Source organism: Silurus meridionalis, chromosome 23 (assembly GCF_014805685.1).
Source record: "Silurus meridionalis isolate SWU-2019-XX chromosome 23, ASM1480568v1, whole genome shotgun sequence".
Taxonomy (NCBI): Eukaryota; Metazoa; Chordata; class Actinopteri; order Siluriformes; family Siluridae; genus Silurus; species Silurus meridionalis.
Genome location: NC_060906.1, coordinates 11,423,822 through 11,450,815, shown reverse-complemented (window position 1 = coordinate 11,450,815; position 26,994 = coordinate 11,423,822). Strand labels below are relative to the sequence as shown.

Genomic DNA, 26,994 nt, shown 5'->3' with positions numbered 1-26,994 from the left:
AATGTGGTACTTTCCACCCACTTTACTAAGGAAGCAATCTTAAACGGAATGCTACATCCATCCAAACAGATCATTGTTGAACAGTAAGGGGTGAGAAACCACCTGTTGGAACATTTATGCCTTATATCCACCGTTGCCTGTTTCCTTTATCATCCCCGTTAATGATGGGTGAACATTCCTTTTTTAGTGCTCTGCTCCAGTGCAACTTGCTTTTGTGCCAGAACACTGAGAGATTATGGCATGCTGGAATTCGATCCCGTTGCTGGTAGTCACATGCATTTGCAGTGCTAGAAAGGGAACACTGGACCTGGATAAGTGGGGGTGGATAGATTTTGTTCAGCCTTTAACAGCTCAAGCTTGAAAAAAAAAAAATTCCTCCTGTTTTAATTACACTTGAGTGCCTGGACCACGTCTGTGTGCTGTGTAAACAAGGATGACATTTGGCAGGCTTTAGTTGGCATAAGATACTGTATATTTGAGTGTGATCTATTCGAGCCGTGTCTTTAAACATGTTAGCGTTGCAATTTAGGCCATCTGAGAACTTGTTTACATATTTTAAAGCTACACTGCCATTTTTAAAACAATCTTGTTTATATCAGCGCTGTTGTATACACATTCAATCTCAAAGTCAATTTCTTTGACATCTCTCAAAAGGGCTCATCCTATTATGAGGCGCGCAACCGAGCGCAGTCTGATGCAGGGATATAATGAAACTAGCGATCACTGTGTAAACTAAGCAATTAGGGCTTCAAAACAACTAAACATTGATTTGTCTATCTATATCAGCAGTGATGGCATCATGAACTATAGCTGTGTTCGCCATCTAACCTCTTTTATATTTGGCAGACGCCCTTATCCAGAGCGATTTTTGTTTATCTCATTCATACAACTAAGCTTAAGGGCCTTGCTCAGGGGCCCATGAGTAGCAGCTTGTTGTGGCTGGGATTTGTAGTCAATAAGGCCAATGCCTTAACCACTAAACAACTAAGCTACCTTCTCCCAATGTCACATATTAACGAGATTCTATGGGAATATGAACACGATTCGTGTTCAAATTTATTTTGTTATAGTGAGAGAGAGAGAGAGAGAGAGAGAGAGAGAGAGAGAGAGAGAGAGAGAGAGAGAGAGAGAGAGAGAGAGAGAGCTATGAATTTATTATATATGAAAATATTGTAGAATTTCCCCTCAGCCTGCTACGTTATGCTTATCTTCTTTCCCTCGGAACAGCACCAATAGACAGTCTAATGTTTGTGCTTCCATGTGTCCGCTCTGTGATTTATCTTCCCAGTGTAACAGACCCAACAACAGAATTATGACAGGAATGCCAAGGTTAGCTAGAGGGAGAAATTCAGTGAGTTAGAGAAGTGCTGACAGCTAAAGAGGTGAGGGGGTCGAGCGTGCAAGAGGTTGGAAATGTACCTATATAAATTCAAACAATTTGATGTTGTGGTTGCGGTTTTAAAATGTTAGACATATAACATATACTATGTATTTGTATGTGTGTAAATATTTTGGATGCAGAAATGAGCTCAGTTTCACTTTATTTTTTGTCTAAATTTGCATAATGCCCTTTTCACATTAGCATTATTACTGAGCAATGATATGCATAGAACACCCCCCCTACTCACACACACACACACACACACACACACACACACACACACATACACACACACACACTAGGAGAGATATATAAACAGAGAAAATAGTTTTAAGGACTCCCAAAAGTGCTCATCTACTCTAGCCCACTACAGGATGAGTACTGCCTGATGCTCTTTTACTTCCTCTCTCATGTTGGAAGTCCAATCAGACACACTCACAGCACCGCTCTCAGCACTCCATTCCATTCCTCAGGAGGAATTCTTGAAGCAGATGGAGGAAAAAAAAGAGTGCGAAGTAGGGAAAGAAATGTGCCGAGTAATACAAAATACTAATCTAGCTGCAAAGCTGACTGAAGGGGTGCAAGAGGTAGTTTTGCTTGTTTTTAATGGTCTAGTCTCAACACGGGGTTCTACCATGAGCCCAGAGCTCTTTGCCTTCCAGGAACTAAAGCTTATGCCTCAGCAGCCTGCAAGAGCTCATTGTTATTGTAGAGCACAACACTGCAAGAAGGGTATGCAGGGCTGACCCAGCAAAATCTAACATCCAAGCCACACTCTAATCATCTTCTACCACCCACCAGGGCAGCCACCAGATGCATAGAAACACACACACACACACACACACACAGAGATAGCGAGAGAGAGATAGCGAGAGAGAGAGAGAGAGAGAGAGAGAGAGAGAGAGAGAGAGAGAGAGAGAGAGAGAGTTAAATGAATTGATGCATCGGTCTATTTAAAGCAAGGCCATGTGCTTACACACACATGCACACAGATAGACACAAACAAAACATTTCTGAGCATGAAAGGGTAAAAAAAACAAACCCAACTCATTCAGACTCAAATGTGGCATGATTATGCATGTTCCAAATATGCATGCACATATGTGTGTATATAGAAATCATTGTTGTGTGGCTGGCCAAATTTTCCATGACAAAATTGAACACTTTGAAGCTTGAAGTTCTTCTAATATCCTCTGTCATTATTACTGCCACCACAAAGCCAGGCACAAGCTGACTTCCTCTCTCCTGGTGTGTGTGTGATATAACACTGCCCCTTGCCATGGCCACCACAAGATGTTCTGTTATACATGAAGTGGGGTCTGAATGTCTGAAAAACCACTAGTGAAAAGACTTCTGCTTTTTACTGAAAATACTATTATTGGCAACAACCTGACTGGGAAGTAGAATCTTGGAAATGTATACATGAATTTTCAAGTATTTGCTTTGTACCACTTTTGCTTGATTGACAGCCATTGAAGCTGCAAGTTTGTCCAAATCCTGTTTATTCCTGTTAGGTCAAATCTGTCTGCGTAAAGCATGAGCTTTAATTAATGTCATTCGTAATTTTTTTTGTATAAAGGGATTCAAATGGACAATATATTACAGATAGATTTGCTTCCATTTAAATAGTGGAGAAGACACTTTTTTTCTTTTGTTTAAAATCTTTCATTATTCTAAAAAACGATGCCCAGAGATGCCCAAACTAGAGCTCACAGGACAAAGTTGGCCAATGGTGACCTTTGATTTCACTGCCATTCCATATATTAGAAGAGAGAAGAAAAAAAAAGGAAAAAAGTCCCAATGACACAGTGCCTCATTTCAAATTTAACAATTTAAACACTTAACAGTTTTGTGTTTGTATTGTATTTTAAAGCTGCAAAAAATGTAAACTAAAATGAATGTAGAGAATATAAAATAAAATGAAGAGAATATGAACAAATAAAATGTAGGGATAAAATGTAGAGAATATAAGAGAATAAGAGAATGTCTAGAATATAAGAGAATAAGAGAATGTCTTGTCTAAGAGAATAAAATGTAGAGAATATAAGTGAATTAGTCCAATTGGGGGTTGATGGGGAGACCAACTCCATGTTTCTTATTAGAGGTCACTGATATTACAACCATATGGCTGTACTGCTTACAGCTTGAATTGCTGTATTATGCATTGAACTCTTTCAGTATAAAAGGGGTTGTTTCTATGTTTTCACTGTAAATGTTTTAAATAGAACTGCATTCACTGAGCAGATTACAAAATAATATTTAATGTTTTTGTAGTTTTAACATAATACAGTTTTGTATGTATTATACATTTATTGTATGTTCGGCCAAAAGTTTGACTTTTGGCCCTTCATAGGAAAAGTCCACCTCTACTTTAGACCCTGCATAACTTTAGATTTGATAATGGTAGTTATTATTCAGATATATACCTATAAAACTTTAGGTTTACGATAATTGCTTAAAAATTGCGTTACTCCGATGCCATATATAGTGGGCTTGTTTTGAGTAAGTTCTAGCTTTATCTGTGGGGTTACAGGTCATACAGGAAACATATCAACCACAGAAAATGATTGCATTTTTTTTAAATGATCTTTACTAATAGTGAATGATATTCTGCAGTAGAATCGAATCCATCTAGGAGATATTTATGGTGAACATCTGCAACTTTGAGTGCTTTTGTCATTTGGTAATAGATGTTTCTTTCCTCAACCAATTCCCCAAATGTATCTAAGCTTTATATAGATTAACCAAATAATTCTGACACTCAGTCTTATATATCAGTTACTGCTCCTAAAATCTAATCAGATCACTCCAGAATAATCGATGTACATCTTATTTCCTTTTTATATACCTCTAATGATTTTAGTCCAAAAATATGCAATAGATGTTCAAGCTCAGGATGAAGGTTTACAGGATCTCAAAAATGGATAAGGAAATGTAGGAAATTTATTTCATTATTGCACCAGTGGTTTGCTCTACCCAGCTGTTTATTCGAAGTTGCTGATGTGCCATTGTGTTCTTCTCTCCCCGCTGAGTGACTATAAAGGATGTGCGCAGTCCCTTAAGACCGAGCTCGGTCTACATAATTCATACAGAGGGGAGTGACTTGTTGCTCGTGCTTTTTCTCCCCGTCTGTATAAAACCTGAAGTTCCCAGCACATCACGCTTACAGATGGAGAGACCTCACCGCTCCGCCGGGTTACACGCTCGAGTCCAACCCGACGAGACATCCCGCTCTTGCCCGGTTCTGCCCCGCGACTTCTAACGGGTCGACTTTTAAACGCCCTCGAAAGCCGCTTTAATACCGAACCGATCACCTTTCCGACGTGACTCCCCCCTCCCCTCCCTCTCTCTCCACGCACAGACACACACACACCAATTACCTCGACACCGTGTGCACGTGAACATGAAGCCCTTGCTCCGCTCGGTCAGGCTTGGCGCGATGGCGGCTCCGCGGGCGCTCTGGGTCACGGCGCTGTTTGCGGCTCTTGCGCGCTCGGTGCACGCTGCGGGACCCGTGGTGCGCTGTGAGCCGTGTGACGCCGGCGCGCTCGGCCAGTGCAAGCCGCTGCCACGTGACTGCGCCGAGCGGGTGCGCGAGCCGGGCTGCGGCTGCTGCATGACGTGTGCGCTGCGTGAGGGACAGGAGTGCGGCGTGTACACGGGACGCTGCGGCGCCGGACTGCGCTGTCAACACCGACCCGGGGAGAGCAAACCCCTGCAGGCGCTGCTGGAGGGAAGGGGGGTGTGCACCAGGACCACTGACAGAAAGCTCGGTAAGCGCGTTCTTTCTTTCTTTCTTTCTTTCTTTCTTTCTTTCTTTCTTTCTTTCTTTCTTTCAGATCAGATTTCTCAGTCTGTATTAAAAGTGCGTTTTGGCTTCTTTTTTGATTAGATCTCTATTAGTTTTTTCATATAACCACCATATACTGTATGTTTATCGTAGCCATAATCCACTGGGTGAATATGCACGTCTTTATACCCATATGGATTGTACGCATGTGCGTGCGCGCGCATGTGTGTGAGAGTGATGGCGAGTATTTCATCCATTCATTGAAATACGTTGAAAGTGGGAAATGCACTCATGTGCAGATGAAGCAGAAGTGGTACCGCCTCTCATTGAAGCCCCTGCTTAAACCCCATGGGTAAACTGGATTGGTTGTTCTTGGGTTTGAAGCGCTTAGTTTTGTGCAGTTCTCGGTTTTACTCTACTGTGATTAATGCACTTAGTTGGCCCTGGACTCAAACACAGTTCCGGCCTGTGAACGCATCTCTCTCTCTCTCTCTCTCTCTCTCTCTCTCTCTCTTTCTTTCTCTCCGTCTGCGCATGACTGTGTCGGTTTTCTGATGACTTGCACGCAAACAGAGATGATTTATAATGAACGCTGGATGTGTTCTCGGTATCACACTGAAAGCCTGGGTTTAGTGATACAGTGACTCCTGGTCACCACCTGGACGTTCATAAACAGCTCGCTGTACCGCGTCACGGTCCACACTGGCACCATTGTTCTCTTTCGCTACAGCGAGCTCTCTATGCTGGTGTGTGTGTGTGTGTGTGTGTGTGTGTGTTTTCAGCAGAAGCCGCGCTGTCTGCGTGTACACAGGGTGCGCGCGCAAAAGTTTGGCCTCTCCAACCCGATCGTTAAGAATGCCGCGCGCGGGTATTTTTAGAGCGGAGCGGAGATCACTGTTTTGTTTGTGTGTGTGTGAGAGAGAGAAAGAGAGAGAGAGAGAGGAAGAGGGAGAGGGACAGTGCGTGCGTGCATTTATGTGCGTGTGTGTGTGTGTGTGTGTGTGTGTGTGTGTGTGAACGACACTCTGCTGTTTATATGCTCGAGACCTCGTCTTGACAGACACGCGGTGCTTCCGACATCGAGGACAACATCCCATACACACACACACACACACACCGCCAGAACATTCTGTTCTCTTGGCTTCATTAGTCCAGTTCAAAACGGTGGCGCACGTGTGTGTGTGTGTGTGTGTGTGTGTTTTGGGAGGGCGGGGTTGGGGGTGATTTATGACAATAATGAATTAAATAATTAGATACATCATTTCAAGAGTGACGTTTACTTTTTCAGCTTTGTTGTGCACAAAAGGTTAAACACTTCTGGAGTAATTGAAGATTATGCAACAGTTATTATAATGTGTCTGAATCTGGTGCATGTGAATATGTACTGCAAGGATCAATAAACATATACACTCAGGATATATAATACTAAGGCAAAATCTCTTTAACTAAAGAAGTGTGTGTCCGCCATTGACAGAATTATTAATACAACTAAACCTGACCCCAGTCTAACCCTAACCAGTGACCAAAAAATGTACCATGTAAGCTCTTATTATTTGATTTAATAAAAACTGCATTTTGTGCAGAAAAAAAAAAAAAAGATTATGGGTACAATCCAAATGTCCCAGCTACAAATAAGCTATTATTTCTGGGCAAATTTGGTCCACACAAAGAAAAAAAAATCCTAAATCAATATCCACCTCACCCCCAAAACCCAGCAAGAAAGGCTTCCTTTTGCAGCCGTCTAATGTATCCACAAGTGTTGTGTTGAAGCAATCAACTATGACAATGTGACACAAAAACTATTGTTAGTATCCAGAGTTACTTTTAAAAAGCAGTTTGGGGTGCCAGCCTTTTTTTTTTTTTTTTTACAGTATTGCCTTACCTCACATTCTCTTCTTCTGGCCTTTAATTTCAGCCTCTCCCATCCTCCTTTTCCCATCATACCGCATTTTATGGTAATTACATATCTTCTCCAACCAGTGAGCAGGCCATGTCTCCTATATGCTCCACCCCAAATGATGTTTTCCTTATCCTGGTGTAAACTGGACTGGATCTAGTTATGCAAAAATATATATTCTTATCAATAGATCTCAGTACTCATTTAACCATGTCTTTTCATTGAGCTAATTCTGTCTAATTCTTGTGCATTATGTCTCTCAGTGTGTTTAAACTGTTAGACAAGACTGACCAAACACATGAGGTCAGTAGTTCATTTTTTTAAATGGAAAAAAAGGCAAATGTTTTGCTGGAACATTTTCATTAAATATTGATGTTTTGCAGGATCCAGAATTAGAGGTTGCTCAGTTTAACCCTCCTACCCTGGATATGACTTTGCTTTCTATTTCTAGTGAAATTATAGTGGGTCGAGCAGAGAAAGTAGGTTATTACCATGATTTCATTGCCCTTGTCTCTGATTATACCTTGTAATTGAAACCTGTTGGGCATGTATTGTGTTGTTTATGTTAATGCCAATGCTGCTGTTTGTGATGGGGTTTTTTTGTGTGTGTGTGGTGCTGTTGTTATTATGTCATTGTTCATAAGAACATGGTTTACCTGCTGATGTTACAATTCTGGCCTGGGCACAAGTCTTCGCACTCTTACATAAACTTTGGGAATAAATTCGATTTTTCTCAGTTCTTCTCTAAGAAGATCACATTTTTGCCTTTTCCTCTTATTTTATTAGTTGTGTCTTTTTATTCATAGCTGTTTGTGGGGCTGAGGGATTTGAGAATTGGTATAGTGATTAGTATACTAATATAGAAATTACTACTATACTATGGTGGTGAGCCTAGACAACGCTTTCTTCCTAGGAATATATATTTTTTTCTGAGTGTTAATTAGTCCGCAATGTAAATCATAATATTAAGTGTGTTCACATTGATCTAAAATATATATATTTTTTTCAATCACAGACAAAATTTCTAGCTCTAGCTCAGGAACTTGCTGGGAAATAGCAATTAATCTTTAATGGCTCCAACCAACAGAGCTATTAAACCCCCACTAATAGCATATCTGCCAACTGTTCTTTTCTTTTCTTCTTGTTTCTCCTCACTCAGTCTTTTTTAAAATGGCTTCTTATTAAGTCAGGCATTTTGAGGTTACACTGTAGTATCTACCCCTTTCAAGTCTGTATATACTTCGTGTAAATGTTGTCGAACTCTGACCTTTACTCCTCTTCCATTCTACAGACCACCCTAAGCAACCTGTAGAGGAACATCTGCCTACGACTACCATTGCAACTGTCAGCAAGGGTGCTGATGTGGTGCAGGACACGGCAACAGGTTCTGGGGTTGAGGAGGGTATGCTGAAAACAGACCTGGATTCTAAAGGGTCTCTACTGAACCCTAAAGACAGCATGATCCGGATGGAGCAGTTAAAGCAAAGTCAGATCCACAAAGTGAAGCCAGTGCCCAATGGTGTCCATTCTGACAACCACAATTTCAGCCAGGATTCCAAAAGAGAGGCTGAGTATGTAAGTGCTTCTTTACCTGTTGGCATCACACAAAATGTGTGTGTGTGTGTGTGTGTGTGTGTGTGTGTGTGTGTGTGTGTAAGTAATAGAAGTATAGTTATGTGCTTAGGCTCATCACTGGACACAAACGCCGATCATTAGCAAAGTCTATATTTGACATATTTGCCATACTTGAGATTTGAAGCTGATCAGAAACTAATGGTATTTCAGGATATATTAGGAGTCAGGAAAGAGAAGGAGTCTTCCGGCTTATAGATTGCTTTAAGATTGCAGTCCCAGCTGTGCCACATGCCATTCATGGCCTGAGGTCACTTAGAGTGCAGCAGTCCCTTTTCTCATTTACAGTGCCATGGTGGACCATGCTATGAGAAGATGTAAAGAAAATTATCGTAAACTGAAGTTTTTTTTTTTTTTTTATCTATACAGACTGCTACACAAAACCATTTTCACATTATATTTAGAACCTTAAAAAATTTATCTCTGAAAGGCCAGAAAATGTGATGTGAGCTCTGTAGCTACAGAGTCAGGTGTGTTCAAGTGGTATATTTAGATGAAGCGCTGACTACAAAACAACACAACCACAGATAAAAAGCTAGGTTAAAAATGAACAACTAAGCAGCTATTATCATTACTACGATTTTTTTGGTTTATAATTGTAAGCGCATGCGTGTTTGTTTGTTTGAAGGGCCCATGTCGCAGACAGATGGAGAGCATTATGAAGAGTTACAGGATAACCAGCGTGCTGAACCTTCGATATTTTCTCATTCCAAACTGTGACAGGAAAGGCTTCTACAAGAAGAAACAGGTGAGTGCTGCCATGGCCACCAGCTAAAATATTCTCCCAAATATTGAGCTGCATCTGTGCCAGGCTGCATCTGGGCTTTTTGAGAAGGAAGAGGATGTTGATGGGGGAAATCAGGGGCTTTTGGAGATGTGTGAGTCATCTACCCCACCCCTCCCCGTAAAAAAAAAAGAAAAAGAAAAGAAAAAAGAATGAGTCAGAGTTTAGGTCTAAGCATGTTTAATTGGGGTGTTTGGGTTAGGTGAATTTGGGCAAACAGGATTATTCAGTAGCTTACAGAACAGGAAGCCTGTAGCATTACCGATAAAAACACTTGTCCTGAACTCACTGAACTGAAGCTTAGACAGTAGTAGAGCAGGCTTGATTACTGACATTCAGCTGTATTAATACTGACCCTACAGCATTTCCTTTCTCTTTAATGCAAAGAACAGCCTGAGGAGGGAAAACAGGGAATAAAAGACATTCAGTTTCAGCTACAGCTTTGACATAAAGACAACAATAATAGGATTTTATGACATGATGGCTCTTGCTGTGTATGCAAATCCAGCATCTTTGGAAATTAATGCAAAGCTGCTTGTACTTGCTCTTGCTTGTGTTCTCACTGAACCGCACTCAAGATTATGTGAAAGAGCTCTGTTCAAAAAAATACAAGCTAAAAAAAGTAACCTGTGCTCAGAAATTAGATTTTTTTTTAAGCAATTATACCTTTGAGTGGTTAATTCGGCTACAACTGGAGACTTTCTAAGTACGTCAGTACAAAAGGGGAAATGGGCGGTAAATAAAGCTCAGTTAGTAATGCCAAAAAAGTTTATTAGAGCATGACGTGGTAATCAAAACCTTTGGCTGCAGGAGCTGTGTACCGCTCTAGGTTTTAATTTAGACTCAAACTAGTTATAAACCAGAGAAAACACATTCCCACAACTTGGAGTTCCTCAAGTCCCCAGTCATTTTAACCCCAAGCTCCTCCGAGTTAAAAAAATTAATGGCAAAACAACATGGCTGTGTACAGCATCAGGTGTAAAAGAAAAGAAAACGCACTTCTTATCTTGAAAACAAAGTTGCTCTGCTTTAGATCAGTCAGCATACAGGCATATTTGCTTGTAAAATCGGAAACATAGCTTAAATGTACGGTGGTCATAAAGGAAATAATTTCAAGCTCAAACGCCGCACGTCTGCTCTGAATGCTCTCTGAATGCATCATTAGAGTACGATCGTTTTCAAATGTCAACCAAGCACTTTTTTTCTAATTCAAATCTTTAATAAGGCAGAAGAGAGATGGGACATAAACATACACACTGGCAGCCTTCATATAAACACAAATAAGCACAACTTAAGATACAGTGGGTGCTTAGGACTCCTCCTCCACCCTCCAGAATAAGATTGGTAATGACTGTGTGTGCATGTGTGTGTGTGTGTTGGAGGCCTTTCCCTTGGAGGGCACAGTCGAGTCCAGGGTAATTTTAGCTCTGATTATATGAATTGGCTTAGTGTGCAAGTAGAGGCAAGGCATACTGTCCCAGCCGGCCCCATCCTCCACCCTCCACTCGCTGAACCCCCCAAGGCCACGCTCATCTTTGCCTCAGGCAGGGAGCATTCTTGCTGGCTGGAGACAAACACTACCCCCCTGACCTACTGGCTCACCCAAGGCCGTCTCCACTGCTGCTCTCAAACTGAATGAGATCTCAGTGATGCAGTGGGAAAGATGAGAAGAGAAGGAGGTTGGAACTGCAAGACACGCTAGGAATGGGCTGTGCACAAATACATACTCTGGCACAGGCACTCTCCAGATATTGTGCAGAGTGCCTATGAGTACTTCTCCAAGCTCAGTGGGGTCTTGCTTTCCCACAGTCTACTTTTACTGCACACATGCCCATGCATACCCGGCCTGGTTTAATTTGCTATATTACTACATGCCTGCTTGTTGTATGCGTTCAATATGCATTTAATGACACATACTTCATGGACTGTAGTTACACAAAACCCAACACACATGTTCTAACAGAACTACAGCGCAAGTTGACCGATGGACACCTACATATGTTGTCCAGGACAGGCTCTGGACAGTGTTCATATTTAAATGCAGATGCTAACCTGCACGTTGTGCATGTGTGTCTGTGTGTTTGCATTTAATGTGCCTGTGTTTACGCTGTGGCTGCTTTTAATGCCCTCCTGCTGCCCATAAGGGCAATGTTATGGACCTGCAATGGTTGAGGCTCACTGTGTGACGAACAAAACACACGTTTGTGCTCTCACACATGCACATACTTTATGCACACAAGGCTGTTGTGTTATATCCTCTAGACATTGCTTCACTGACAGGATTACACTCAGCCACTGTTCTGTATCTTTATTTCACAACACACATGCACAATCCATCCAAATATACACTCAGCTCACACATACAGACTCACCTGCATGTGTGGAATCTGCATAAATACACACACACCACAACTAATCTGTGTTTTGGGTTTGCCCTCTGAGATGTCTGTATAGCAGAGTTGGGCTTTTACAGTAAAGGCTGTTTTAGCGGAGATCTCAAAATAGCACTTTTTGAAACATACGTGTTGATAGAAATGTCACAGAAACAGATTCTGGTACACAAAGTCAGAGTCATTCCAGTCCTCATTCAGACTGAAGCAACCCCTTCATTTCGAGACACAGAAAGCTCTGTATAATGTTCTGCGTGAACACATTTCACTGCCAGAAATGCTCTTGTTCGCTCGCAGTGAACGTCCTTTGTCCCTCTAACTTTTCCTTCTCATGCTCTTTGCTCTGTGAGATAAAAAAAAAAGGTTTATTTATTGCAAAAGATCAGCCATGATAAAAACAGGGGAATAGGGTAAGAATGTGTGATGAGATGAGGAAGGAGGGATGAAAATGTGCATAGAAGATGCAGAGAGGCACGAAGAGGAGACAGAATGAATGCTCCGTTTTATTTTCCAAACTGCTCTTGTTCTGCTTGAGGTATTTTAATTTGGTCCTCTGTCAGTGAAAATTCCTTTTGATCTCTCTCTCTCTCTCTCTCTCTCTCTCTCTCTCTCTCTCTCTCGCTCTCTCTCTCTCTTTCTTTATTAATCCATTTTTTCTATACAAGCTTCAATTGAGAAATGTATTTTTAGTCTATGTCCATGTGCATTTGGTTCTATAAATAATTCACCTCAGGTTTTGTGTGTGTGTGTGTGTGTGTGTGTGTGTGTGTGTGTGTGTGTGTGTGTGTGTGTGTGTAATAAGCTCCAGATGACTTTTAATCAGTACCAGTTTCTTAAAATAGTCTGACAGCTCTTTAACTGTAGGGCAAATGTTTTAGCAAAGCCACATATACCCTTACACTTTTCATTAAGATAATAAAGACACTACTCAAGCCAGCATATACTGTATATTCAGCCCTTATATATGCACACAGTTGTGTGTGTGAGGGTACGTGCACAATTTGTTAAAATTACCAGGCTGAGTTGGAGAGTAGCTGGCTCTTGAGACCACATGAATGTAGCCTTGGTGTAGATCTGGGTCTCATTAGTCACTCTCGGTCGAAGTCTGGGGCTCAGCTTATGGACTCCAACGAGACCGCATTTTCTTTCCATGCTGTAGGTGATAATCACCGACTCCCCTCACTAGTGTGTGCTGTAGCATCACCGCCATTAAGAATTTAGGTCTTCTTGGAGATGTGCATGGTTATCATAGTACAATAGGCCAACATTTAGCAATGAATTATTTATTTACATTATTGCATAATAATGGTCTAATACCAGTGGTGGACAGTAACAAAGCAAATGTAATTCACTAATGTACTTCTTCATGTACTTCTTCATTCTTCGTTCCTTTTTATTTATGAGTGGGTAGAAGCTTGACTGGTCAAGCACGCACAAGTCACCAATCAGGGTAGAGCACACACTCTGTTTTGAACTCATTTTGATTGCCACTTGGTGGTTTCTACTTAGCACCAGCATGCAGTTCAGCATCGGTTCAACAGCAAGCAGAACATTTAGAGGGGACTAAATGATGGAAGAAACTTAAACTTGCTTTTTTAATTTCATTATAGCTGAAAAGAAGGTTTTTTTCTTGTGATAGTTTTAATATCAATCAGTGTTTGACTCATTAATATCATTCTATTTATAGATTTGTGTATGTGTCTTTTCATTAAAAGACATTAGAGTCTTTTCACATAAACTGAGTTGATTAAGGAAAAGACTTGTGACAAAAATGATAATAGGAACTTTATACTATTATATTTTAATATTGTACATTTGAAGGCAAATACTTTTGTACTTTTACTCAAGTGAAGGTTTAAAGAGAGCATTTTTACTTTTACTGGTGTAATGTTTTACATTGTGTATTTCTACTTTAACTCAACTACATGGTTTGTGTACTTCACCCACCACTGTCTAATACAAATCTTATACCATTAATAATTCAAGATGCACATTTGATGAATACAATTAATGAATTAATAAACTAAGTTTTCTAAACTAAAATACTACAACGTGCTCTTATGAATGCAAAAAATGAACAATGTACAGCATTTAACAGAACAGTTGATATTAAATGATGCTTCCTGTTTATTCTAAAAAATCAAGATTGCTTGATTCATATATGAAGGAGTTTACATATCATATTGCTAATTTGCTTAGATGTAAGCCTTTTAATCCAAGGAAAGCAAAGTCAAGGGTCTTCTATTGTCTTTTAAACCATAAACAATTGGTATACAGTAAAATGAAACAGTATTCCTCCAGGACCATACTGCTACATACAGCAAAACAACATAATTTCAGTTATTTTCTATTGGCTGGAAAAATCACTTGTTTATTATAATTGCAGATAGAGGTTTTTTGGTAATTTCATACTTACAAAATCTTGCATGGCCTGTATTTCCTACCAGTACCACCACACCTCGATTGTGTTTGAATAATTTCACAATACATATGCTGTTGTGCATCATCTTAGCGCACATTCCTGATACACGTGTCATAGACGTCAGGTTAAAGGAATTAAACGATCAGGTTTTTCAGGAAATAAATTGTTTGTTGTTAAGATGATGAGTTGGCTGTTATGATTGTAATTACTCTAGATTGGTCAGCATTTCTTAGAAAAAAGGTTGTTCTAAGTAATAGGTATAAATGAGTGTATATATCCACTAGCATTGCTGTGCTATGAGGTCATGGCAGCGTGGCATCACTTTTTCAACAGTCACATTTCCACATGGCAACAATGCAGTGAAATGCAAACAGACCTACCTAGCTGAGCCAAATACGCACACCTATACGTGCACATACGCACTCTTGAGTCAATGGCAGGAATACATTCTTCCCTCACATGTGATATTTGCCCTTTTTTTTTTTACTCACATTCAAAATGACTGAGTGATAGCAGAGAGGAATTCTTTCAAAAAAAAGGTCTCCTATAGTCTCAAATAATAAAGAGAGAAAACGAACTGATAATTAATAGCTAATTCAAATGTAATACACCTATATGACTACTGCTACTTGACTTGAATTATAACTCTTTTCCCTGTCTTGCTGTCTGTCTCAGTCTTACTGTCTCTCTCACTCTAGTTTCTAGTGTTAGTGTTACTCTCTGTCACCTGGGTGAGATATGCTGAGAGAAATGTTTTTTTTTTCTTGCCCATGTCTGTTCCTTTCTCCATTTGGAGGCTGTTTTCTTTACATATACCTGTCTCTAACATAATGCTTCCCATGAATTTCTTCCCTCCCTTACTGTCTCCATACAGTGTCGTCCATCCAGAGGCAATAAACGTGGTCAGTGTTGGTGTGTCGACAAGTATGGATATCGTATACCGTCCTACAAGGACAAAGACCAAAGCCAAATCCACTGTTACCACCAGGAACCTAAATGAGAAATGCAGCAAAGGCTGAAGGAAATTGAAAGAGGGAGGAGGAGCCCCTCTAAATGGTTTGGAATCCACAGTGAAAAATGGGGACAGAGAGATTTTTAAAGGTGGTGCCCTATTTCTGAGTACCCCACCTATGCACCAGAGCATGGACTCATCAGGTCACTTTCACACATCAGGGGAGTAAAAAGAGGGGGCATGGAGGGATGGAGGGGAAGATCTGCGCTATTCTTTTTTTTTTTTTATAGCCCAATGAGGGCACCATTTGGATTAAAACCAGAGCAACGTCTAAATTACCCTTCGGGCTTTATTACCTTTTGGTTATGTATGAAAGCTTCTTCAGTACATGGGTTTGACTGAAAGTCATGCCTTTGGCCCTTTTTCTTTTCTGGTGATATGAAGCACCTTGAGTAAATCACTGCCATGACTATCACTGTCCCTCTCGTAGCAAAGCGTCCTGTCTCTGCCCTTCTGGTGTCGGACTGTTTGAAATGGGCATGCTCAGAAATGTTGGCCTGCTCTTGCCAATGGCTCCATCTGAAGCACAAGCACTTGATGCACTTTGGTCCCTCACTGAACAACTACCCCAGTCTATTACAGTGGCCATAGCTTGCAAACACATCTAAGAACATTACAAACGTGTTTAAATTTATGCTATTCTAGGACCTATTAATCACACTGAAGGACTTTTTCAAAAAGTTATTTCAGTGTTGTTGTTTTTGTTTTTCGTTTTTTGTTTTTCATTGTAGTTATTTTTCCTTTTATTCACTGCATATGCTTGCTGATCCCAGGTTAACCATGTAGAAAAAGAACTACATGACTTTCTGATGGCTGTTTTCCTTTCAGCTTTTTTTTTCCAGCCAGAAGGAAAAGAGATTAACCGATTTCTCAAAGCTACAGCATGCAGCATGCTTCTACGTGTATTCCAAATGTATATAATACACACCCACGTATTTAAATGCACTAAAATTCACCACAAAGCACTTGATATTGCTCCAGTGCTAGAAATGCCAATCAGTATATTTGTCATCTTGTGCATTTCGCAAAATAATTGCTCAGATTGCACGATAACTGTCCTTGTATAAGTGACTATTGAAGAAAATGCAACAATGTCTAGCATTAGTACTGCATACCTTCATATGCGCTCCAAAGCTTGATAAGGATCACTGGCGCTTATTTTCCCTTTTTTTCAGATCACTGCCTTAACCATGTCAGGGCTGGCATTTGACAAATAGTTATTAGTGCTCTGCCTCTCTGAATGCTGTCCTCTTCCCTTCACCCAAACTGAAAGCTTACAGATCAGCTCAGTAACCTTATTAAATAGCTTGTATTTTTATTATAGTAAGGATGATGGGATTATTATTAGTAGTAGTTTTCTTTGTCTGACCTCCTGAGAAAAGACTTGAAATATATAGGGTGCCGGAGAGGTACCCCCACTCCCAGTAGCTCAGTAGCACAAAATCAGCCAAAAGCTTGACCCCTCAACACCCCCACCCCTCCCAAAAAAACATATATATATTAAATGTGCAAAATATATGTACAAGAAACAATATACAAAAAATGTTGGTGCTATACCTTTTCTTATTTCATAACAAGATTTTGGATGAGTATAACACAGTATAAAAAAATTTTGTCCCTTCTTTAACTTGTCATTTCTATTTGGATAGATAGATATTATGTTTGCTTCTGGCCAGCTTTGTGTCTGAAAAGGCATGTGAAACTATTGAAGTTATTTATGTACGAAAGGTATATAAGCTCATCCTTTTTCTCTCATTTTTTTGAGAATTAAGTGACTGATTGCACAACAGGTAATAGATAGAACTCAACATATTTTGGGAATATAATCACTATTGAGTTGTTTGATATTATTTCAGCAGTGCATTGTACAAAAGAAGTTAAGAGATGGTTCAGGTCCTCGGGTTATGTCATCTAGTACGAGGCATCTTCAGATATGTCTTGTGATAATGGCTAGATTGAACCTAAATCTGAAGATTTATGTTTTAGAAAGATTATGTTTTTAGTTATTTGCTAAAAACTGAACTTAAACAACATGAATGTTAATGTTAAGCTCAGTGCCACTCTTAACCTTTCTGGGGCCCAAAGCAGAATTCTGCTTACTCATAATAACAGCTAGGTTATTTTTTTTACACTATTCCCACACCTCTCCTTTATTTGAGTCGTATGTGCTGTAGCTGTTTATAAATCAACCTGATCAACGTGATTTACTTATCTAGCTGGGAGGTAGCAGTTTATAATGAATGATTAAAAGATTTATTACATATGCACATATACTAATACTAAGCCAAATAATAACAAACAATATGGTTATTAGCATTGCCGGCCCCAGATGTGGTGAAGAGGAAACTTGAAAAAAAAAATGCATGTAGGATGGACCAGCACTGGTTAAGGTAATGGTAAGCTAACTTTTAAAAGCTTCACTTTGGCTTATAGTAAAGCTAATGAAAAGTTGATTTAAGAAAAAAAAAAAACTCGCCGTTCCTCATTCTGTTGTGCAATGTTAGGGCCACTTATAGCCGCGGGTCCCTTTTAAGGATCTCTTCATTCACGGGTATTTGTACTTTTACATATTATATATGTATGTATATACATACATATATACATATATGTATATACATATATGTGTATGTATGTGTATGTATATATATATATATATATATATATATATATATATATATATATATATATATATATATATATATATATATATATATATATATGTGTATAGAGATAGATATATATATATATAGAGATAGATATATATATATATATATATATATATATATATATATATATATATATATATATATATATATATAAAATATAAAATTTGAACGAATTTTGATTTGTTTCAAAGCTTTTCCATGTTACTAAAAGACATATTACACAGCTCTGCCTTTCTTTAAAAAGGAAAATGGTTTTGTTCCTATATGATTTGTATTTAATGTATTTTGTAAAAAATAAACACTATTTTAATTTATACGTGACTTCAAGGACTCTGATTGAACAGATAGAAACCAGGCGACAAAGTCATTGTTCATTTACGAAGCTCTTTTGTTTTCTTTTGTTTTTTTTTGTCATTGATCAATAAAATTTGCAATTGCAAATAGATGAGCTACATGTAGACTGGTTAGTTAAAAAAAAAAAATATCATTCAAGACAAGAAACATGCTGAAAAAAATGAATGCAATAGGCCTATGTGTAATCCGGCTGCACTGAATGTAATAAATAATCTTTTAGGTTGTCATTTGTCATCACACAGCAATTTTCATAATGCAACATCATAACATTTATCTCCATTAGATTTCTGTGCTTGTAGACCTTATTAGAAAAGTGTGTTCGAACAACAAGCCTTTTGAGCATTTGACAAACACATTTTTGTCTGTAGCTTTAAGTGATATTTTAAACAGACAACATTTTTTAACATTATAATATTTCTACCTATAAAATAATTATTTTTCATCCAATGAAAAGGCAAATTTGTCCTGCCATCAATGACACTGTGTTTTATATAGAGGTATTTTTTTTTTACATAGGACTCCCGTGATTTTGCAGATTCTCACAGAAATCAGATAGTATTACCTGCTGCTATAAGTGATTTCATTGTGTAAGAGAATGTGAGTAAAAAAGATGTGGGTAAAAAAGTTTAGTGAATGGTGCCAGAGAGGCTGCCTGCTTGGACTGTAGGTGGGGGCATTCCTGTGCCCACACCAGCACAAACAGTGAGCAGGTCAAAAGCACTGCAGAAAGCAGAGCCTGGTTCCCCCAAATACCAAGCTAAAATTAGTGCACAGCTTCACTGGCGATTACCATGATAAAGACACACAAGCTCGTAAATAGAGTTCTACCCACTGGCATGTTTTTAAGGCACACGGGAACTTAATGATGAGCCGGCAAGGTATATTTTGAGAGCAAGTAACAGTTGATGGTTTCAGGTCATTTCAGGTATCACACAATATAATTTATTGACATCATATTTGGCAAAGTGGGTTTAATGCTTTGTTTTTATATAGCTTCTGAATTGCACAAAAACACCAGGAGAAAGACATTTTTTCTCACAATTTATTAAAAAGGCACACACATATATTATATATTACACCATATACAAGCACTCAATCTTAAGTGGTCCTAAATCCATGGACAGGAAGCCACACTGGCAAAAGCAAAGTCTCTCCGAAATAACACAGACATGATAAATCTTCAAAAACAGAGGTAGGAACAGGTAGTTACCCGTTTCAGAAGATACAAAGACCAATACCCATCATGCACTGCGGAAAATATAGAACTGTGAAAGCTTTAGTCTTCTTCACTTAGTTGTGCAATAGTGTACAAAAAAGGCAAAAAATAAAATAAGGTCATTAGTATAACAAAAGAAAATGCATCGAAAGCTTAATGCAGTGACAATGTGGTTTGGTCATGCAGTGCTTTTTTTTTTTCCATTTAGATTCCTACCAATAATCTGTTGAAAAGATAAGAAAACTGACACTGATACAAACAAACTGAACATATACATTTATACACCATACAAAAATAATAACAATAATAAGGCATACGGTATAAATATCTTCACCCAAACAATTAAATGAATACATTCAGTTTAAATAAATATGCATGGATGTATTAAGTAACTAGAAACATATTAATACAGAATCCTTTCAGAAACAAGAAAAAAAATATGAAAAAAAGTTGTTTTTTTTTTTTTTTTTGGTGGGTTCAGTGAACTAATATTCACTCATTTAAAACAGTGTACCTGTAGAAAACAAAACCATGTAGGCTACAATAAATAAATAGAAAATAGAAAAGAAAATCAGTGGCATAATGTCCTGTATGTGTGTGTGTGTGTGTGTGTGTGTGTGTGTAAATAGTCCATGAGTGGAAGAGTTCCTTAGGGCCTGAGCATGTGTGTGTGTGTGTGTGTGTGTGTGTGTGTGTGTGTGTGTGTGTGTGTGTGGGTGGGGGCTGGGGTTCAGTGTGTGATCAGTGATTGAGCTCCTGAGGGCAGTCAGCATCTGTGGGTAGTTCACTCGAGCCCACAATCTTTTTTCCGTTCCACGACGTCACACACCAGCACTTCCCCCTCTGGCCATCCAGAGACGATTCACACTGCAGACAAGGCAACAAAACTATGTTTGTAAATAATGTGGTATTATATGAGTGGCGTTGTGTTGTGTAACATCACAAAACAATTACATCAGCTCTAAACAGTGAGTGTGTATCTCTTCAGCAAACGGGATGTTCCTGTTCAGCCTTGATTTGACCCAATGAACTTTACAAACAAAGTTATTTGTGTGTTCTAGTTTTTGGGTTGGATGTCTTACTGTTTAACTGAGAATAATATCGGACGTTGAGCTTTGGGTTTACCTGTTTGGAGTTGTACAGGCCTTGTTTATCACAGTTAGGCAGGTAGAACTTGGTCAGCTTCTCTTCCAGCTTCTGTTGGGATCGAGCGATTTTCTCAAGAGCTCTCTGTAACTCCACATGGCAGGGGCCCTGAGACAAAAGAGTAAAATATATATTATATATTTTCATTATTATTATTATTATTATTATTATTATTATTTAATCCATGCTGTTATATGTTGCCAGCCCTTCATATTATTTATCTCATTCAGTGCACATGAAATTTCACCAAGATCAAGATTAAAGATGAGGGATAGCACTCACTCGCCTTTTCAAACTTTATGTGCACGTTTCTTTTTGCAATTCAGTAGTAGGATATTGTTTAGTTGGTGTTCAATTAGTTACCAGATGTGCTGTAGTTTCTCCCACAATTTCATTCATCATAAAGTTTTCACATTTGTCAGCAAACTCTGGTTTTAAGCATAGTCCTATTCTGCCCTCTAGTGGTTGGAGATGTTACCAACATGTGTCCCTGGTTGATTTTTTGTATTATTATGCCACTGATTTGAAATAAGCAAATTCAATTGCATTGTTAAGCTTCTGCTAAATCTACACACCTGCTCAACTAGTTTCCTTCGGAAGGCTTTTACTTTGGACTTCATGCTCTCCTGAGCGCCGCTGAGGAGCCACGGGCTGTAGGGCTTCATGTGACCCGACACGAGGATCGTCGAGGCGGCTTCAGGACCTGCAGAAGCCTCGCTCCGACCACCATTCTCCAGCTCGGGATGATCTGAGGGGGAGAAGCGAAAAAAGTTGTTCTTTAAGACATGGGAGGGAAAATACTCCAGAGACGTGCAGATACCCAAAAGCATCTTCTTATCCGTTCTTAGTCTTAAGGATTTTGTAGGACAGGCTGCCTACCTGGCGCCGGCTGCGTGCGGCTGTGCACGTCCTCGCTGGTCTCGGTGCATACGGCTTGCCCCCGCGTGAGCGCGTGCAGCGGCCGCGTCTCTCCAGGCGCGGGCAGGCAGCGCAGCCCTGAGCCGCACGGCGCCGTGTAAATGCCGCACTGGTCCCCGCGCTTCAGCGCGCACGCCATGCAGCAGCCGCAGCCCGGCTCGCGCAGCACCTCGGCGCAGCCCGCGTCCACCGGCGGACACTCGGCAGCGCGCTCCGCGGTGCAGGGCGCGCACCGGATCGGCTCCAGGAGCGGGGAGGCGCGGAGCTGAGGCGCCGAGAGGACCGCGCCGAGGGCCACCGCGTGCAACAACTTCAGGAAGACTCCGCTCATTCCAATGCGATCAGATACCAACCGGCTATCAGATTAAATAGAATCGATCCTAACGCCTACTTTTTGTTCCTTGGGGTCTTCTCGGGTGGACGGACTTGCGTCGTTCTTCTTGCGCCCGGTGAAATGACTAAGCTCTGCCCTCCACGCACTGAGTATTTATATGCTCCAGGAGCAGCTGGCACGTTAATGTTTGACGCGTCCGGAGATATTAATGATTTCTGAAAAAAAGAAGGAGTCAAAATCCCGCGTCGCTCTGATTGGCCAAACTGGAGCTGGTTCGAGTTGCTTATTTTCATACAACACGCAAAATGCGTCAATAGACCTATTTATTTTGATGGCACGTGGTGCCGGAACGGGGAGAATAACACAAAGTAGTGATGCAATCTGCTTTTAGACTTGCATGACTCTGTATAGGCGGCTTCATCCAAGCAGTATGGGTTAAACTGGGCATGATAAGATATGCATTGGAATTGCATGATTTATTTATATAAATATATCAAATGAAGGCATTGTACACTGGATCCATTGAAGCATTATGGGTTGGTTGACTTCGAATGTATCACTTAAAAAGCAGATAATAATAACAACGATAAAATGTAAGGTCTGGCTGAATTAAAAAAAAAAAAATCAAATCATCATAATTTAATATAATTGAATGTAATATTAGTGTTCAGAACCATATAGTGAACTCAGTGTTTGCTCAGTGTTCAAAAACTCCAAAACGTCCTAAAGGTACACCTAGTGTGAGTAGTGTAGGATTGCAAACAAATAAATAAATAAACAAAAAAACAATGACTCGAAGTGTTATGTTTAGCTTGAAATCCTTCTAATGCATTAATTCACATGCATGCGTTTCTTTAACATTGAAATGTTGCACTGGCGCGCGCAGTGCAATCAATGGGCAATGTATTGGCATTAGATGAACAATTGTCTCCATTCAGGTTTTTTTCTCTCTCTCTTTAGAAAACACCTCCTCCCTGTGTAAACTCATTTATGACGCCAGATGACGGCGTCTCGGGTGCTCTCCTCACACCCCTGTCAGTCACACTGACTCCCATCCAAAAGCACGTTTGTCCCGCGCGCTGTGTTCAGTCCGGAGCTCGCGCTGTTAAAGTGCGCCGCTGCCCGGCAACTGTGGTTACGTGACCTTGCGCGCGGAATGGATGGACGCCCGTTCCGGAAGTAGATGAGTGCTATTGTACCGGCCCGTTTCCCGGGGAGTGACAGAAGCCGCAAACGCTATGCCGACCAAGCGACAGGAACTCTGGCACGTCTCCTATGCCGTGTCTAGAACAGTGTGCTTCCAATACCGTTTCCGTCACGTGCCAACTTTTTCTTTTTTCAACTTTTTTGCATGCTGACTATGGGGATAAATCCTTCAAAACCATCTCCACCAACCAATTAAAATATATTCACTCTAGTAGGAAGCCAATGCATTGGGAGAAAAAATAATACTTGACTTCATCAAACACAAAACATTGCATCTATGGAACACAACACATTTCTAATCACACATGAATACACTCAGACCCAATTCACACAGGTGGCTCGAGAAATCAGGATTATACACAATACAGAGCTTATGTACCTAAAAATGGTTTTAAAGAATAAAACCACTTGTCCAGAGAAGTGAAGAGAATCAGTCTCATCACATTTAACAATGGAAACACTCCATGTAGGCAAAAAATGCACATGATGATCCATGACTGCCAAACTTAGCAACTTAAAGGCAAAGAAAAGTCTTGAATTGCAACCAACAAGAAAAAAGAAAAGAGTAGAAATGTGTAATAACCAATAATTTGGCTTTTTATTAAAAAAATAGGGATGCAATCTTACGGTAAGGCGATACAAGTGTACACCTACAACCTGAGGCAAGTGTAATCCTTTAAGAGATACTAAATAAATACTAACTCTAGCTACATTATGCTTTAAAAATAACAAATGACAGCTGACAGGCATTTCTTTGTGTCAAAGCTCTAGGCTTACAATACTCTACAGGGACTACAATGCATTCATTATTTGAAAACTATCAAGGCATCTTATAAGAATGTATTAAGATGTTTTTTTAAAAACGGGTTGAGAGAGAATAAGACAGCAGAATGATATCTCCAGTCTTGTTCTACATAACATTACATTCTAAAGTTATTCTTCTTATTATTTACGCATAAATCCGTTTATTTCAGCACAGTGAGTCTGGAGAGTTTCGCCAGTCTTACGCAGAAAGTTGTGTAGTTTTCATTGCAATATCAGGATATAGTTTGGAATTAAATGATTAAATGAAAACACATTTACTGATAATATGTAATTATATTGTTTACAATCTGACTCCAGTTATTTGGCATAAGGTCACTATTTAGTATGAACTATAGCATGCATTAACAAAAAATAAATAAATAAATACAAATAAAATGCAGGAAATTGGGTCAACCCAATCAGATTAAATGGTTTACTTTAAATAAAGACATTAATTAACTGTTAATTAGTTTACATATGCAGATGAAAAGATAAAAAATATATCTTTTTTTTTTATAATTAGCTTTTTTTTTTTTTTCCTTTTACATAACAAAAAAATATATAAACACACATATATTAGTCATTTTGACCTGCTTTACAAAGACTTGGTGTAGTGATATAAAGAAGGAATTTTTTCCGATCCTATATGAAAATAAATAAAAACCTATATGAACCAAAATATGAAAATTATTTTAATAATAAAGTAAAATACATTTCTTATTAAATCACACCGTGTTGGTCCAGTTTGCCTCACCTTATGCATTCTAGGGGTATTAGTCCTTCAAGCTTGAGGTTCCTCAAGTAATAATAAATACATAAATACACAAATTACATTAATACAAATACGCAAATGTAAATGAGTAAGAACTGTATGTAAATATCTGATTAAATGTACAGGTGACATACAAGATAAAATTAGGACTGCTTATAGTTTTCTGTTGAAGGTCTTGCTTCAAGATGGAATGTGAAGCATTTGGGGAAACATTGTGCTTGTATTAGAATTTCTATGAGCTGTTTCATTCTGCACAGCAATTCACTGCTCTAAAGTCGGTAAGAGGTCATTTAAAAAAAAACATTTTTTAGAAAAATTTAACACAATACCGAGGGGGCTTTTGTAATTTTAAGTGCTGGTTCTTTGTTTGTCTCACATTGTTTATATGCTTACACAGAAATGTTTGTAGTACTAAACTCCAGAGTACGAAAATATGCGTGTTATCATTTGTTAGCAGAGAAACACTGCACCATAGAGATGACATTTATCACATCGGTAGTCATTGCTGCTGGTTTTTGAGCAGGAAATCCATGTATGGACTTGTATCTTTGACCAGGCAGTTTGAGAATGTCAAGAGTGCTTGAGTAAATATTGGATTATTGCCCATGGGGTTAGACTTGATCTAACCTTATGAGCAATAATCAATCTGGGCTGAAGGGACTTTCACAGAGCTGCATTTTTGTGTGTCACTAACAGTTCAAACGCCATTAAAATACTATAATCTATATATTTACTACATCAATTCAAAATACACTAGGAGTCTGTTCAGTGCTGTAAATATCTCTGTCTGCATTCGGATTTAAAATGAAAGGCATTGTTGTTATAATTAAACCCATTACCATTGTGCCAAAAGAAGCTCTAGTAACACAAACAATACACAAGGCTGTTAAAAAACGTCATTTTTAGTTCATAACAACGATTTGGAAAAAGCAGAAGATTGCTTTATTTAACTCCTGCAGTTTTACAGCTAATGTGAGTGAGCAAACTATGGATCTATCTTGTAAAACAACAGCATCCTTTTTAAGACTCATATTCTTTAGACAACACTAAGTAAACTATATCATATTTCAGCTGATGTAATTAATGGAATGCACCTTCTATATCTGTTGTTGTATCAGTATAATACATTATCTTTTCAATCTGAATATTGCATTGACTACATTCTAGGACACACTAATTAAGTAAATGTTGCATATCAATAATGTGCATTTGAAATTGACTTTAATGTAGTTCAATTCAACCTATACTGTACGAAGATATAGTAAATGCGTAAATTCAGACCCAATTTATGTTACATCTGCCATGAAAAATGTACCACTTTTAAATCTTTTAAGTATATACCCTGCATAGACATACTTGAATAATCGTTCAGACAGAAACAAATAGCTGCATGTGTCATTTTCCTCCCTAATACTTGGTTAAGCCCTCCCATACCTTAATAACAGAGCCGATCTTGCCAGGATGCTACAAATGTTTTAAATTCCTGTCGGTTTTAGTCCACGTTTGCCCTGACTGGGTGCGGTGCTGCTACAGAGGGATGCAATTAGGGCTGCAGCTATCGATTATTTTAGTAATCTACCGATTATACCATTGATTAATGGAGTAATCGGATAAAAAGTACTTTTTGTTTATAAAAAGTAATACTAAATATACAAGAGAAAATAAGTCAGAACTATTAAAAAGAACAAGTAGTCTGTTTTATTTTTTTTCAAAACTTGCATTTTTATTGGTGAAATAAATTTTATAGATTTTAATCTGTGAAAACTGAACCTATTTAGTGTATTTAATTGGCATTTTACTATAAAATGCAAATTATATTTTTTTATTAAAAAAAAATCATAAATAAAAATATAAAAATCTATTTTAAATGAAAGCATGCATATGCCAATTTCCACGCAAAGATTGTAAAAAAAAAAAAAAAAAAAAAAACGGGAGAAAGTGCGCACCTGTAAGTATGGTGTGTCAGTAATAATGGTCCGTGGGGAAACAGTGCTCTGTATGTAGTTAAATGGACTAAACAAAGCATCATGCTTTTTTTTATTCGAATTACTGAAGTTACTTAAGGAATCGTTTTAGCCCTATAGATGCAACAATTTTTTTGTCAAGGAAAAAAACCTTAACTGATTATAGCTGGTTATAAAGTTACCAATGACAATGTTCACATTTATTTTCATTTTTAGCAGTGTGTACAGCTGGGTTTAAGACCATTCCATTTCTCCAGCTGCAGACTCCGACACACCCAGCTCCTATACCTCAGACGACCTTGTTTT

At 38.8% G+C, this 26,994-nt stretch overlaps 2 protein-coding genes across 3 annotated transcripts; one reads left to right on the top strand and one right to left on the bottom strand.

Annotated features, from left to right (window-relative positions):
• The first annotated feature begins 4,374 nt into the window (after nucleotides 1-4,374).
• igfbp3 (insulin-like growth factor binding protein 3) lies at nucleotides 4,375-17,972 on the top strand. The gene is made up of 4 exons (XM_046836788.1): nucleotides 4,375-5,154; nucleotides 8,360-8,643; nucleotides 9,329-9,448; nucleotides 15,171-17,972. The coding sequence occupies exons 1-4, from the start codon at nucleotides 4,785-4,787 to the stop codon at nucleotides 15,294-15,296; spliced, it is 900 nt and encodes a 299-aa protein (XP_046692744.1). The 5' UTR covers nucleotides 4,375-4,784; the 3' UTR covers nucleotides 15,297-17,972.
• A 1,574-nt stretch (nucleotides 17,973-19,546) lies between these two features.
• On the bottom strand, nucleotides 19,547-22,312 carry igfbp1a (insulin-like growth factor binding protein 1a). 2 transcript variants are annotated; one of them, XM_046836790.1, is made up of 5 exons: nucleotides 21,570-22,312; nucleotides 21,266-21,438; nucleotides 20,670-20,798; nucleotides 20,269-20,411; nucleotides 19,547-20,219 (listed from the first exon to the last, which is right to left on the bottom strand). In XM_046836790.1, the coding sequence occupies exons 1-4, from the start codon at nucleotides 21,937-21,939 to the stop codon at nucleotides 20,286-20,288; spliced, it is 798 nt and encodes a 265-aa protein (XP_046692746.1). In that variant the 5' UTR covers nucleotides 21,940-22,312; the 3' UTR covers nucleotides 19,547-20,219; nucleotides 20,269-20,285. The 2 variants fall into 2 exon arrangements, with proteins under 2 accessions (XP_046692746.1, XP_046692745.1); XM_046836789.1 differs by having other exon boundaries at nucleotides 19,547-20,411.
• Nucleotides 22,313-26,994: the final 4,682 nt, after the last annotated feature.

What these genes read in the sequence shown, in the direction of transcription:
- igfbp1a (XM_046836789.1), bottom strand. Translation starts at nt 21,939, where the DNA reads ATGAGCGGAGTCTTCCTGAAGTTGTTGCACGCGGTGGCCCTCGGCGCG. An exon ending in CCGCACGCAGCCGGCGCCAG is followed by an intron (nt 21,439 to 21,569) that starts GTAGGCAGCCTG and finishes TCTCCCCCTCAG; the next exon opens with ATCATCCCGAGCTGGAGAAT. An exon ending in GCCTGTACAACTCCAAACAG is followed by an intron (nt 20,412 to 20,669) that starts GTAAACCCAAAG and finishes CCTTGTCTGCAG; the next exon opens with TGTGAATCGTCTCTGGATGG.
- igfbp3 (XM_046836788.1), top strand. Translation starts at nt 4,785, where the DNA reads ATGAAGCCCTTGCTCCGCTCGGTCAGGCTTGGCGCGATGGCGGCTCCG. An exon ending in GACCACTGACAGAAAGCTCG is followed by an intron (nt 5,155 to 8,359) that starts GTAAGCGCGTTC and finishes TCCATTCTACAG; the next exon opens with ACCACCCTAAGCAACCTGTA. An exon ending in CCAAAAGAGAGGCTGAGTAT is followed by an intron (nt 8,644 to 9,328) that starts GTAAGTGCTTCT and finishes GTTTGTTTGAAG; the next exon opens with GGCCCATGTCGCAGACAGAT.